This window comes from Epinephelus moara, chromosome 19 (assembly GCF_006386435.1).
Source record: "Epinephelus moara isolate mb chromosome 19, YSFRI_EMoa_1.0, whole genome shotgun sequence".
NCBI lineage: Eukaryota > Metazoa > Chordata > Actinopteri > Perciformes > Serranidae > Epinephelus > Epinephelus moara.
In genome coordinates this window covers 21,598,777-21,613,902 of record NC_065524.1, presented here as the reverse complement: position 1 = coordinate 21,613,902, position 15,126 = coordinate 21,598,777, and the positions used below count along the sequence as shown (strand labels likewise).

The following is a 15,126-nucleotide window of genomic DNA, read 5'->3' as shown; positions in this document are numbered from 1 at the left end:
CACCTATTGAAACAAAGTTCAACCGTTTCCAATACACTCACATGATGTAAAAAATACTATTTTAATAAAATTAGAGATCCTTGTGTTTTTAAGTGCATGCCAGTTTGTGGCTTCATTCCAGCAAACACGTCCCAATCTCATATGTAAGGCAAATAAGCTTTCAGTGCCATGTTCAAGCCACAAAAAAGCAAGAACCTCACCTTGAGACACTACAAATTATGCTTTCATAGTTTTCTGGAGCTTTTACTTACTACTTACTATGGGAAAGGTTATATAACTTATAGCAGCCAAGTGGGTTTCTATTTAAATGCTAATAAAGGAGCAGCCTCAATTCTTCCTCCTTTTTTAACTTTAATGATACTGACCTCAGCCAAAAAACTAAACCCCAATCATCAAAAAATGAAACAGAAGCGGTGTTAATAATCACAGATCTAAAGTTCCCCTCCTTCTCACATCAGACACTGATCTATTTCTGAGTTTAGACGGACATGACGCACATGAAAATAAGAGACTTGAAATAATCACACTCATTTCAGATAGCATAAAATATGTTTCTGTTTAGTTATTAAAAATGAATTTCCTTTTTCATCACAGCCAAAGTTAGGAAATCGATGAATTTCTTATTAATAAAAACATTGTCAAAATGCCTAAGACAGTAAGTAAACACATTGATTTTTCATAAGCATGATATGGCACAAACCCAAAGGCATGGAATCTCAACATGAAAAAGCCAAAAGGATAAACATCTTCAAAACAAACAAAACAATTAACTGTTAATTTCTGCAGGCTTTGAGGCTAAGCATATGGTATGCTTATAAAGTGCTATCATGTATAATAAAGATTAACAGTACTGTTACATAATATGATCTGATGCCGAGATGATTCAGGAAGTGCTGCCGGAAGATGGCTGGAATAATTGTCATTTGAGTTTTTAATCTGCCAAAAATAAGCCCCAGTATTTATATGAATTCATATGAATAAATACTCTATCAACAGTGTATCCGATCTCCAAACTTTCAGCGATCCAAATGACAAAAGACTTAATCCACAATTGTACAAATCTGGCTACTCAGAAACAACAGTTCAGTTCCCACCAAAAGCGTTAAGTGGATCGTCAAATATGTTGCTTGAATCCGCTGCCGTACTGGTCTCCTGAGACGGTGGGGTTTTCTTTGATTTATGGGGAGCCTTCGTGACTGGTTTTACTGTGCTTGGTGAAAAGATGTCATCTTTACAGAACAGAGAGATGGAAAACATATTTGGTTAAATATGGCAATTAAAAAAGGGTAGACAACAGTACAGACCAAAAGTGTGAATTAATAACATTAATGCCTTCATTCCTTATTTTGTTTCTTACCCATGTCATCATCAAATATTGACTTGGTCTCTCCCTTTGTCTTGGACTTCTGTTTTGGTTTTAAAGTGTCCGTCAGGTCAGCAAAAATGTCTATGTTGTCATCGAACAAGCTGGCATCAAGGGTCTTCTCTTTGTGCTTCTTGTGAACTTTAGGCACAGCGGCTACTTCATCCTGAGAACACAGAAATTCAGCCAGTAAGAAAGGAAATGATGGTACAGAACACCTTGACAGTTTTACCATCAATGTAAAATAAAGGTACCTGGAAGATGTCCTGCTTTGAAAAACTACTGCCAATTTCTTTACTACTTGTGGATGTGGGAGTGGAGCTGTTGCTCACTCCAAAGATGTCCTCATCATCGTCATCGTCTTCCAAAAACGACGAGGGCTTGGCTTTCTTAGTAGATGCCCTTGGTTTGACCTTTTGGAAAAGGTCATCAGTGTTGTCATCAAAGATGGACGGGAGAGTGCTTTTGTCTTTCTTCAGTCCCACCCCACTACTGGCCTGAGGTTGTGCAGTCTTGGTAGTTTGTCTGGTGGAGGCTGTTTTAGTGACTGAGGTAACCCCGAACAGACTGTCGGAGCCAAAAAGGTCATCCTCATCAGGAGACGGCAGCACCTTGGTACTGCTGCTGTTACTTTTACTAGAGTCTTTCTTTACAGCGTCTGAGGATACTGGCAGTGTCAGTACAGAGGGTCTGGGGGTGCTTTCAGGGAGAGAGGATTGAGAGGGTGAGGAGGCGGGCAGGGTTGCAGGTGCAGCTGAGTTAGTTAGTGTCGGACTGGGGCTCGTCTTGCTGGGCTTCTCTGGTGGAGGTAAGACTGAACCAGACAGACTGGGGTTTGGCCCAGTATCATCTCCACCCGTGGTGTCATCTCTGTCCTTCACAGATCTTTGGGCTGCTTGCTGCCTCGCTGCTCTGGACTGGGGTCTCCGTTGTACAGAACCTTTGGCACGGCTCTGCATGACAGAAGATTTGCATTTATAATATCAGAGGCTGAGTGCACCAACTGGGTGTATGCCTGGGTTTAACATTATGTCAGACTTAGGGGCCGTACACATGCTGCGTTTGTTGCACCCTCAAATTCATTGTTTTCAATGTAGACGTGCAAAAGGTTTGCTCAAACACAAGAGTGATGCTCATTTTTCAGGGTGCGACAGCTGCACCCTGAGATGAACCAAGTTCAACTTTTGGAACGCAGCAGCGCGCACTGCATGTCATGTGACAAGGAACATCCAATCATAGCCGACAGATATCTTTATCTTCTTCCCTAAATATCAGTCTGCAGTCGTAAATATGGAAAAAATGATAATTTTGGTGCAGGGCCGGCAGAGCTTTATATCTGTCCCATGGACAATAGGCCCACACACTTATTACCAGCACCAGGAAGAAGATCAGCTCTGTACTCAGGATTTCAGGCAAACAGGCTATGGTACAGTGCTTGTTAAGGTTGCTTAGCAACCTCAGATGCAACCTGCTGCTGCGCTCTTAAAAGCTGGCACAAAAAAGGCACAGACATAGAGCCCTGCGCCCGACCTCACGTTTTCCAGGTGGTTAAGGATGCAGTATGCGTACGGCCCCTTAAAGCTGAAAGTTACGACCGACTTGAGGATATGAGTGTTGCACCATCTAGACTTGCGCCTGGGTGTAACTTTTACGTCTAGCATGGAGCAGGCATAAGTTGGAAAAACAGTCTAGTATTCATGGTAATAATTACAGAAAAAATGATAATCACACAATCACAAAACAAAACAGATGATGGCGGTTCATCACGTTTACAGACTAAATAAATAATGAAAGGGCATTAGATGAGCAAGGGTTGCATGTGATCGCACAAACCCACTGGACATCTATTCAGACAGTGAGCTGACTGAGAGTTGCGCTTTCGATGGCAAGCCCTGTTGAGTTTATTCAAGAGCTCTCCCCTCAACATTTCTGTGTTGATAGTTTTTGTATGTTTATGTTTAATTTTAACTAATTTAGCTGAATTTTTTTGATGCACTGCACACAATTCTGTAAGTTTTCTTATGAAAAACTTATCAATAAAATTTGTTTCCTTTTTTTAGTTCCATATCTTCCATGGCATGTTTAAAGGCAGAAGTTAGAGTGTGCTTTGTATAGAAAGTTTTGTTTGCAACATAATCACTTTGCATATATTCATGTGGATGCGCATCATGCGACCAAGCACAGCTACGACTGTGGTTAGTCAGGTTTGTTGACCTTGGTGTAAATGCAAATCACAAAGGCGGACGTGGCTAAGACCGAGCTAAGAGTTGAGACCTACTTTTTTACATCCAGCTGGTGCACTCAGTTCCTGAAATCCAATTTTAAGACTTAGAGATAACCGATATAATACTCCAGGGATCAAAACCTTACCTTGTGTGCACTCTGCAGTGTCGTAACCTGAAATGGGGAGTCAAAGCTCACTCCTTCCTGGGATCCTACAGGAGTCGTGACGGGGCTGGGGCTGAGACTGGAGCTGGACACCCCAGAAGAGGAACTAGGGGCCATGCCAGGGAGTACACTTATGGCCCCTGGCATACTGGGGGCAGCTCCAGGGAGCAACGCGGCAGGGTTGATCATCAGATTGGCCTGAATATGATAAGATCAGAAGCACCAATACAATCATTTATCAAGAGTGAAAAAAGTTTTAACAGACTTTCTAGTTAACCACACATTTAACTCTTTTCATGAGGTTTGCCAGAGTGGTTCCAAGCAGCCGATCATTCAGAGAAAAATGAAAAAAGCAGGACTGCAGATGGAAATGAGGCAACAGCAAGATGCAATAACATCTTGTGAAACTGAAAGACACGAGTGAGCAGCTTCTTCCAGTTCAGCAAAATGAAATCAAGACAGATAATTATATCTTCATTTTGGTAGTCATGCTGCTACATCGCAGTCAAGCTTTGAAGTTGAAACATGGAGAAAGCCCAGACAGAAGACACCTTGAAAGAGAAAAACGTGTAACTGGGAGGAGAAAAGTATTTCCTCAGGAGGAATCAGAGTGAAATGCCAGGAATGAAGACTTCTGATTCAATAAAAACAAAAATAATTACTTGAAGTTTCCCAATCCTTGATGAGGAATCTTTAGGTTTTACAGGGCTTGGTGCAGGTTTCTGTGTGGTTAGATTACAGCAGGTTCAGAATTTAATGTTTCTGTGTTCATCTAGAAAAAATACTGTGTGACTATCACAACATGTCAAAAAGTATTAAAAAAGGAAGCTAATACAAGCAAAAATAAACCCTTTATCAAACTCCCATGGACACACAGATATGCGTGTTTATGGTTCAAAGAAAACAGCCCATGATATTATTGCATTGTGTGTTTATAGTAGACTCACCTGAATCTCTGATACAGGTTCTGGACTTGCTAGAGGTGCTTTGTCAGTGGGTTTACTGGGCTTCTCTGCTACTTTCTGACAATGACAACAAAGAGGAAAAACAAGAGCTGCTGAATTACAATTTCGATTTCAGTTCAATAACTATTTACGAATATTATTCAAATGGGGTTGCAGGAATCCAGCATGAGGCACAAGGAGAAGCAAGAACAGGAATCCAGAATAATTCTAATCATTGGAAAAATGATCAATTTGCTACCGGAGGAGGAGCTTTTGGCTTGACAGAGCTGAAGAGGTCATCCTCGTCGTCATCTGCGAACAGACTTTGTGATGCTGGCTTCGCTGAGCTGAGCTTGGAGCTCTGAAAAGCACACAGAGTCATGTATCCTTACAATCTAGTGAAAGACCATCTGCATTCAGACACAGTAGAGAGAAAAGAAACATATCTACAAGCAGATAAGAATATCTAAGGCCCTGTTTAGACCTGATATTAACATGCATTTTGGTGGACAGCGCTAAATACAAGTGTAACCGACCACCAAGATGCACTGGGATGTCAATACCAGGTCACTTATTTACTGACCGCAGCTTTCCCTGAGGTGGCAAACAGATCAACATCTGGGTCATTGTCCCTCTGCTGCGTCTGACTGAACAGCAGCTCCTCGTCCTGGAAAACACCTGTGCTCTTTGCCTGTGATCGCTCCTCTGAAGTCTGTGAACACAAAATGATAGACACATTTCAGTACACTGGCTGCAGCAGAAGAAGCATACCAGTGCAGCTAAATCATTTGCTTACACTATTCTTAGTTTTACTGAAAATCATACCAACCTTTACCGCATTGCTTGCTGCAGGTTTACTGGGGGTGAATATCGGATCACTCCAGTCTGATTCATCTTCCTCCTCATCATCAAATAGACTGACAGTGTTCGTTTTGACTTTGTCGTCCTTCTTCTCCTCCTTCTTGACATTTGGTGGTGGGCTGTCGTCATTGTCAGTTTCATCCAACGGGCTCTTTGTCTCCTTGTTGGCAAGAACATTGATGCCTCCAAAAAGGCTGACTGCTCCGGCAGGCTTCTTTTTACTTTCGCTGATGTCTGGCGAGGTCGCTGAAGGGAGCGGTACAGGAGTCTTTGCTGCTGGCTTCTCCTGCTCTGAAGGCTTGTCCTCTGCTGCTGTTCTAGATACTACAACCTCCTCTGGTTTCTCAAACAGGGAGGATGACTGAGAGAAGACAGGTATTGAAAAAATTAATCACAGTGTGACAAACTCAGAGTTTTTAATTTGGTGTTTTTGTGTATTTGAAAAAAAATTCCTTCACCCCTTGAGCTTATTAAACCTTTTTAGAGCCTGGTGGAGGCCATCTTCAAAAAAAGCTTTAGTTGGTGCACTCACCTTAGTAGCTGGGGCTGCAGTGTTTGTGTTGACAGCAGGTTTGATGCCAAAGAGGGATCCTTTATCTTCATCATCACCCTCATCTTCAAACAAAAGAGCGACTCTTTGAGGCTTCTTCTGACTATATGAAGCGACAGAACAAGAGGATAGGTAAGAATTCATGCCAATACAATATTTTTAAAAACTGATCATCTGTAAAGTACAATGAAAGTGATTTTAATGCAATAATAATAATTTTTTTTGTGTAGCACTTATCTAAGCAAGGTTACAAAGTGCTTCACAAAGTGCATGAAAATAAAACAACAGTAACACAATACAATATTTTAAAAAGAATGTTAAGAGCTAAGAAAAGGGAAGGGAATAAAACAAACAGGAAATAAAACACAAACGTTACAAATCAACAAGTACGTATCAGGAATTAAAAAGGGAAAGCTTTCCTATAAAAATATGTTTCAAGCAATGATTTAAAAATGGGTAATGTGCTAGCCAGCTTAATCTCCTCAGGCAGAGAATTCCAGAGCCTCGGGACCTTGATGGCAAAGGCCCGATCACCTTGTGGTACCAACCTTGATCTAGGGACAACTAGTGAGGGTAGGCTTGAGGATCTCAGGTCACGACTTATAGCATAGGTTGTCAGAAGCTCAGCTATATACAGTATCTCACATGAGTACACCCCTCCCATTTTTGGAAATGTTTTATTATATCTTTTCATGGGACAACACTATAGAAATGACACTTTGATATAACCTAAAGTAGTCAGTGTATAGCTTGTATAGTAGTATAGATTTACCTTCCTCTGAAAATTACTCAAAACATAGCCATCAACATCTAAACAGCTGGCAACATAAGTGAGTACACCCCACAGTGAACATGTCCAAATTGTGCCTAAAGTGTCAATATTTTGTGTGCCAACCATTATTATCTAGCACTGCCTTAACCCTTTTGGGCATGGAATTCACCAGAGCTCACAGGTTGCTTCAGGAATCCTCTCCCACTCCTCCATGATGACATCATGGAGCAGATGGATGTGAAGACACCTTGCGCTCCTCCACCTTCAGCTTGAGGATGGCCCACAGGTGCACAAGTGAGTTTAGGGCTGGATACATACTTGGCCAGTCCATCACCTTCATCTTCATCTTCCTCAGCAAGGCAGTTGTCATCTACTAGGCGTGTTTTGGGTCCAAGACAACTGTCCCTTGCTTACAGTCAAGTATAGAAGTGGCAGCACTCATGCAGCCCCAAACCATGATGCTGCCACCACTATACTTGACTGTAAGCAAGGGACAGTTGTCTTGGACAAAAATGGGAGGGGTGTACTCACTTAATGTGAGATACTGTAACTGGGGGCTAAACCATGTTGAGCTTTCTATGTTACTAAAAGAATCTTAAAATCAATTCTGAAGTTAACAGGCAACCAATGGCGGTAGGCAAAAATTTGGGTGATTTGTAACCTATGATTTGTCCCAGTTAAAATATGAGCTGCAGCATTCTGTACTAGTTGAAGCTGATCTACTGATGAGTTACTGAGGCATGTAAACAGTGCATTATGGTGCAACACAATTGCGACAGTGCGCAGACATGTTTTGGCACGGTTTCTAAAAAAAAAACAAAAAAAAACTTAAATTGTAAATACCTTGACGTTGTTGTTGGAGCAAACAGGTCATCATCATCCCCGTCATCTTTATCAAAGAGGCTGCTTTTGTTAGATATTTTGGCACTGGGGAGACTGGAGGGAGCACTGGCACTGGGCTTCATCCCTGGGGTCTTGACCTCTGGCTTCCCCGCACTGCTATTAGAACTCAACCACTGATCCTGTCATTCAGATATGCAAGAAAATAATGCATCATATTGTGCGCTCCATTAAATATATGCAGTGAAATATGCAGTGTTGCAAACTTGACAATTTTCTCGCCAAAGTTAGCAGCTTTTCAGACCCTCTTGTTTCTAAAAAGTGGCTAGCTACTAATTTAAAGACTTTTTCAATCCATCAGGGAAAAAGCAAGAAGTACACTGTATTGTAATTTATTCCCATGCATGCTGCTTAGGATAATAGCAGTCCACAGCTCCTCCACCATCAGCAAGGAGTCTCTCCCCCTCTTTCCTCTCAGAGAGGAGACCTTGGTTGCTGCAAAGGGGGAGGTTCAGCTGGTTTTGGAGGATTTTTCTCTACTGAATCTAATTCAGCATCCTATATTCAAATGAATGCATGGTGGCGTCACCAATATGCAAAAGACTGGATTGATTTTGCTCACTACTTCCATTGGAAAAGAGTTAGCAACACTAAAATATGACTTGTCATATTGTCTTACCTCATCATCACTGAAGAGCGAGCTGGACACAGTCTTACTGGGCTGCGGTTTGGAGGCTTTAGCTGTATTAGGTTTTGCTGTAGATTTAGCTGCAGATGCAAACAGATCCTGCAAAGGTGAAGAACCAGATTATTGTAACAGACTCACAGCAATAACAAGCCAAACCTAATTCAGTTTTGACGAGTGTGTGAAATATTAGTTCATCATTCCCACCTCTTCTTCCTCATCACTAAATAATGACAAAGGAGCCTTGCTGGTTTTGCCCTGGCTTGTAGGTTCAGGCTTAGAGTGGCTCTTAGGGATGGTTGGAGATTCCTTTGGATAGCAAAAACATACATATGTATAGAGTAATCAAAATGTGATATTACTGTTGGCACTTTTTCTCCAGTGAAGTTTGAGAGCCTTACCTGTATGTCTTCATCATCAGAGAAGAGGCCTCTGGTCTGGGGTTTCTGAGGCTGCTTGACAACAGTCTTCACAGCATCTGGAGCTGGCCCGTTCTGAAATGCACATCACAAAGATAAAAATTTAACAAAGATAGCTTTGTAAATTCTAACTCCCTTAAGTATGTTGTTTTAGTCTTGAAAGAAAAATCTGACAGAGAGCAAAGAGAACTGAACTGTGTCAACAGGAGTAAAGGCCAGCAGTGCACTCCAAACTGAATCGAATTTGGCCTTTTCTCAGACTGCACTTGAATATGGCACTTTGAGCAAACATCAATATACTGACTGCAGCTAGGTCTTTTCATTTAATGGCTTCCATGAAAGATAAACAAGCTTATGGGTCAATGTGGGAGTGGTCATGACCTCAAAACAAAAAGTTACATTAAAGCTGGTAGAACTCTGAAGGTAATAATGAAAATGCACTGTGGTCTTGACGGTGTATTAGGAGGCAGTGCAAAACCTTTTGCTCCTTTCTGGTCGATGAACTGACATTTTGCATGTGAAAACACAACAAATTAGATTTTGCCAGGAGTATTTTTGTTAGACAAAGATCCATTCAGACCTCCTCAGATTTCTCAGACTCCTCGCTGGTAGACGGCTGGCGTTTTTTCAAGCCCTCACTGAGCAAGCTTTGAGTCCCAGGTCCAAACATGGAGATGGCGCCTGCCGGCATCTAAACAAAACAATGAATCATCAACAGGAGAACTCGCCACCAAAGTGTTCAACTTTTGAGACACTTAAAAGGTTGATCTTTACCTTTTTCTCAGGTTGTTTAACCTGCTCTTCGGCTACCTCCTTCTTGCTCTGAGCTGGAGCCGGTGCACTGTACTTCTCACTGAATATGTCACCATCCTCATCGTCTTCATCGAAAAGGTCGATAGCTTTCTTGGGTTTCTGCTGTCCAGCTGAAAAGGAGGGTAAAACAACCAATAATGGAGTGTTTTGTGGGTGTGAATCCCACCTGAACCTGGACTGTAGCACTGAAATGCCAATTCTTACACATTTACCTGAGTCAGACTTTTTCAGGCTTTTATCACTGAAGAAATCATCATCCTCATCCTCATCATCAAACAGCCCACCGCCTCCTCCGCCAACACCAGCTCCTGAAGGAACCTGTTTGGTCTTAGGGGCTGGAGTCCCGTTCTCCTTGCTCCCCACTGAATCAGAGTCATTCCCTGAACTGAACAGGCTGTTATCTGTGGAGAGAAATTGTTTTTGGTTTGGTTAAGGACAATGAAGCAGACAAGGACTTGATATCAGCTGTCATACAAATAAATGCTGCTACCTGGAAATATTGAAACGGCCCCTGCTGGAATCTTCTTTCCCGGTTTGTCAGACTCTTGAATGGCAAAGAAAAGTTATGTGTCAATCTGCCAGTCCACTTTCTTCTGTGTGTGACCATTTTATTTACATGTCTTTGCACATATAAATAAAAACATTGAGTTCAAGTTCAAGTTCGTCTTACCTGCAGATTGAGCTGTGCTTTTAGTGCTTTCATTTCGCACCTTCTTCTCTTCGGACACAGGAGGTTTTGGCGCCTCAGAGAAAAGATCGCCCTGAATAGCACAACATAATAGAGCACAAATCAAATTCTGGCTGAAGTCCAGAGTTTATGGGACTGAATAGGAGGCAGCTCTGAAAATCATTTAGTTTAATGTACCTCATCATCATCGTCAAACAGGCCTCTCCCTCCACTGAAGAGGCCACTTTTCCCTCCAAATGGGGAGAAGTCATCATCATCATCCATCTTCGGTGGCTTAAACATGTCATCACTGTCCTCTTCAGCTGCTGTAACAATGTACAGAAACATTACTGAGGAGCATACTGGGAACAATGGGCCCACTGTAGAAATAACGAACTCAAAACAAAATAAAAAAGTTTGATGATGAATGAAAGTCTTACCCTGTGGCTTTGCAGGCTTTGGTTCTTTCCTGCTTTTACTTTTCTTCTTAGATGCCAATGCTTCCAAGACATGACATGGTAGAAACACAAAAGCCATGAACATGCACATGCGACGATGTTGTTGCTTAAATCTCAAATGTAAAACGTGATGCTTTCTTTTCCTTAAATTAAATGTGAAGAGTGGGAGTAACAAAGTGAGATGATATACTGCCAGTTGGTTGATAATGACAGTGACTTACATGCGCGATCTCCTTCTGGTTTGTTGACTGGTTCGCCTTTGATTCGGGCTGCCAGCTCATCAGCAAAAGACGATGAGCCTGTGTTCTGTATGTGACGTGAAAACAACCAGATTAACAAATATTATATCTCAGGGCTTGCAATTTTGATAAAAACTGTCTATCACAGCAAACAGCAAAAAGTGCACCCCAATATAAACATTTCATTTCATTCAGTCACTGCATTAAAGCTTTTAAACATTCTTTCATCTCACATTTTCATTACTAATCCTAATGACTCAAAATACTATATAAAAAGGTGACTAAAATAGGCAACCATATTTTTAGTCTCTGCTATCAAAAGCTGATGCCTGGTTTCCAGCTACTTTTAAAAGTTAGTGCTAAGTGCCGTATCTGAATGATTTTACACTGAAATTACTAATAACTCTCAAGATATCCTTTAAGTACTCGAACAGAGTTATAACAGACATACCTTTGTGTCCTCATCATCGTCATCCCTGTCTGATTCTCCAAATATGTCAGAATCCTCATCCTCCTCCTCTTCATCATCGTCATAACTCAACATGGATGACTTCTAGGTGAGTGAGGGAAGGAAATCCAAAATGTTAAAGTTGTCTGCTTCAATGCTCTTCAATCTCTTGATTTGTTTTGGCAGGCATGTGGCCAAGCTTACCTTCCTGATATTATTGTGACCTTCATCCTCCTCCTGATTAAAGTCGTCATCTGAATGCTGTTAAATACAACAACACATACAATGAGGTTTTATATTTCCTGTGCAAGATGTAAAATACAAGTCCTTGAAAAATACTGTGAAAGAAAAGGGAAAAAAGGTCTTACAACTTCTTCTTTGCCATCTTCACTCTCAATGACGCTGTCTCTGTCACTGTCGACTGACATTTCTGCAAAGACAATCATAGAGATACATGAGGGAAAATAAGGAGAATAATGAGGGAGTGCCTGAAGACATGCCGTGAGTATATTACCATCGCTTGAGAGGTCACCGAGTCCAACGTCCTCTTGTTCCATGAAGGCCTGGGAACCAATCAGATACGGAAGCGGCCTGTCCACATAAAGATCCTAAAAGACAAGGACAAAAAGAGACACAAAGGATAAAGTATATTCATGTAAAGATGTGCTATCACATGCATTTCTGCAGTAATTATTAAGTACTGCTCCAAGATTAGGAGCACACCTTGGGCTCCAGGATGGCCTCCACTCTGTCTGTGACCTCTTCGTCCTCTGAGTCAGAGTTTCCCGCTTTGATGTCCAGATGCTCAAAGGCCGACTCCAGCACTCTCAGACCGTGGTTTACAGCTTCCTGCATCTTAGGGATTAACTCTGCCTCTTTCTGCTCACGAGTCTTCTCCTTTAACGAAAACAAAAATAACTTTCACAGGGCAATACAAGACTTGTTTATAATGTGTGCCACGTATTGCAGCTGTACTACCCCTGAAATAATAATACTGAAAAGCATTTTTCAGTTTTATATTTGTTGGTCACTCAGGGTTGCACACCATGTCATCAAATGTTAGGAGCAGAAATGATGAAATTCTTTATACCTCAGGCTGCTTATCCAAAGCATCAGCCTTGGGAATAGCATCTTCTACCTCTTCATCATACACTCTCTGTAACAGGACAAAAAGTTTGTTACCAGACTGACATCATATAAACCGAAACATTTTTGTTTCTATAGTACACAAACAAGTAGACTAAATTGTGCAAGGTGTAGCAGAAAATGCAAAATTGAAGTGGAACAAAAAAGTTTCAATTATATACATTACATTTTCTATGAACTGTGTATTGGAAAGCATGAGGAAGTCATTGAAGACAGAGTGCAAGCAGCTATCTGTGGCCTTGGTGTCACGGATCAGACTGTCCAACTGCTTTTCAATATCGTGTGTCTTTGACAGCATTCTCTGGGAGAAGTCTTGGAGAAACAGGAAGAGCTGTGAAGAAAAAAAAAACGGTTATGTTATGGCGACAGCATCAGTTGCAGAGTTCCTTCCATTACAGCAAAGTAGAACACATTTCACAATCTCCTCCACTACTTAAATTGGGGCAACATTTTTCTGACTTTTAAAGAAAATATGATGATGAATTACTTGGCCTTTTTCAGAGCTGGGGACAAACTTTCCGACTTACCCCAGAGTCGGCTGCCAAGGACCAGTTGGCACTGCTCTGCCGCATCTCTTCAAGAGTCCAGGGTCTCTCCCAAACCTGAGCATCTTTGTCTAAGTGTTCACCTCTGCTTGGGCCATTTGCTATTCCCTTCGGCAACCCGCTCATCTGCAATCAGATCACGTGTTGTTATTATTGGAATTAATAATGCAGAAGGGCTTTTAAACACCTTACATTCATAAATCATTAAGGGATAAACCCAGCTTAAAAGAAAACTATTCTTCCGGTGTAATAACACAGATCATATCTGTTTTACTTTGTATATTTTAATCAGTCTCCACTTGATGTAAAGAGCAGAGCAGCAGCAGAGAGACTGTTTGGGTAGAAAAGCTTGTTGGAGGAAATAACACTGAGGTGACTTTAAATACCAACAACAAGAGTGTTTTCTGCCAAGTTGTAACAACATAGCCAAAGCCCAAACCATAAACTGTTGTGGTGATATCATCTAGAAACAAGTAATGGGGTTGCTCTACAGACAATTAAGTTTCAAACAACTCCTTGGATACTGTAGCAGTACAGATGGTGATATATATCCTTAAAATACTTGAAATACTACAAACAGCAAAAATACTGAAAGTAGCACATACTGAAAACACTCTAAGGCTCAGTTTTCCTGGCTGATTTTGCTGACAACCTGTATTTAGCTCTAATATTGCAAGTGTGACATAGAAAAAGTGAAGTCTGTGACAGGACTGTGGCATTCCTCCACAGGGTCAGGGCTATCAGTGAGCCCAAATAAATCAGCCACACACTGAACAAGCAGTATATAGTGCTGCCCTCTGGTCAAAGGTTTATACCTCCCCTCTGTAAAGTAAACCAGATACAGAAATCACTCATCTCAATGTTTTTGTATGTGTGGTGAGTTTAAGCCCTTACTATTGGAGGACATTTCCCACAGAGTCCTGTCACATTCATGTCATTAGACCACGTCTACAAACCAACCAATGACACAGGAAATTCAACGTGTTAAAGCTCGTCTCTGTGTTTGTAGATATTGACTTTAGTTTAACGAGCCAATGAAATACCACACGATAAATTACACATTAACGTAACTTGACGCTGTATTTCCATTAGCGACTGTAGTTTCACTGCTACACTTCCGTTACAACAACCAAGAGTTAACGTTATGGCTTTGGCAATGCAATAAAGTTGCTAATTTGCGGAAGGAGGACATGTTGCGTCCGTATAAAGTTGCCTAAATGTTATTTTCTCCTGCTAGCTTTCACATTCAAACAGAAGTGGAAGAGAAAGCGGGGACTGTTTGGCTAGCAGCTAGGTTAGCTCAACTTAGCTAGCCAACAGCAACGTTAGCTACAGCTGCTCCAAGCAACGCGGAGGAACAAATGTACCCACAATTTGAGCGCTCTCGTGCTTACCTTGAGTATCTCTGGTCAATAGCTGCCCACGACGGTCAACTGTGGTCAGAAAGGACGTAAAAAAATAAGATCGATTATGCTAAATTTGGCCTTTCCCTCATTGGTCTTCTGACAGGTCAGCCATATTCTGTCTGCAGACAGTCACCTGACTACTGTCGCCTAGCAACCCGATGAAAGTGGGGCGGAGTGGAAAAGAGGCGAAGCTAACTGCTCTCTGTGGTTTCTTCACAAAATCAACATGCTGCTGTGGTAAACAGTGGTGTTAATTTCAGTTTCAGGCGCTGATGACCTTTGACTATACTGTGCCGAGTTGTGCCTGCCAACGAGACTTGCATACTCCTCAAAAACCACCAGACATGGTAAAGATTTGTACTGTAAAGTAGCCCACTGTTTAAAAACAATATAATCTTTGTGGGGTCAATCAGTGGTGATGAATGAGCCATCAATCTTTTATTTGACTCAGTGGAGGTAGTATTTCATTAAAAGGACTAAAAAATTGTAAGATTTCCTTGATTAATCTTGCAATATTTCTGAAGACAAACTATTTTTAGGTTATTTTTCTTTGTTTTTAAGCATCTCAGACAGTTACTACAC

The 15,126-nt window shown here is 41.4% G+C and overlaps 1 protein-coding gene across 3 annotated transcripts; it reads right to left on the bottom strand.

Moving 5' to 3' along the window:
* Nucleotides 1–331: 331 nt before the first annotated feature.
* washc2c (WASH complex subunit 2C) lies at nucleotides 332–14,665 on the bottom strand. 3 transcript variants are annotated; one of them, XM_050071600.1, is made up of 31 exons: nucleotides 14,533–14,665; nucleotides 13,121–13,264; nucleotides 12,760–12,924; nucleotides 12,538–12,603; nucleotides 12,171–12,344; nucleotides 11,962–12,055; nucleotides 11,816–11,877; nucleotides 11,652–11,708; nucleotides 11,451–11,552; nucleotides 10,982–11,066; nucleotides 10,743–10,802; nucleotides 10,501–10,628; nucleotides 10,306–10,396; nucleotides 10,126–10,179; nucleotides 9,848–10,036; nucleotides 9,597–9,745; nucleotides 9,403–9,513; nucleotides 8,805–8,897; nucleotides 8,611–8,712; nucleotides 8,398–8,505; nucleotides 7,722–7,900; nucleotides 6,089–6,209; nucleotides 5,525–5,917; nucleotides 5,279–5,407; nucleotides 4,955–5,056; nucleotides 4,699–4,773; nucleotides 4,414–4,473; nucleotides 3,734–3,949; nucleotides 1,618–2,316; nucleotides 1,358–1,529; nucleotides 332–1,229 (listed from the first exon to the last, which is right to left on the bottom strand). In XM_050071600.1, exons 2-31 carry the CDS (start codon nucleotides 13,262–13,264, stop codon nucleotides 1,084–1,086), a joined length of 4,326 nt encoding a protein of 1,441 aa, XP_049927557.1. In that variant the 5' UTR covers nucleotides 14,533–14,665; the 3' UTR covers nucleotides 332–1,083. The 3 variants fall into 3 exon arrangements, with proteins under 3 accessions (XP_049927557.1, XP_049927558.1, XP_049927559.1); XM_050071601.1 differs by having other exon boundaries at nucleotides 10,501–10,625; XM_050071602.1 differs by lacking the exon at nucleotides 4,414–4,473.
* Nucleotides 14,666–15,126: the final 461 nt, after the last annotated feature.

Excerpts from the sequence above, each read along its gene's own strand:
- washc2c (XM_050071600.1), bottom strand. The coding sequence starts at position 13,264 with ATGAGCGGGTTGCCGAAGGGAATAGCAAATGGCCCAAGCAGAGGTGAA. Across the intron at positions 5,057-5,278 it reads CCACCTCAGGGAAAGCTGCG|AGCTCCAAGCTCAGCTCAGC; the intron begins GTCAGTAAATAA and ends TGTGCTTTTCAG. Across the intron at positions 2,317-3,733 it reads CACTGCAGAGTGCACACAAG|AGCCGTGCCAAAGGTTCTGT; the intron begins GTAAGGTTTTGA and ends TCTGTCATGCAG.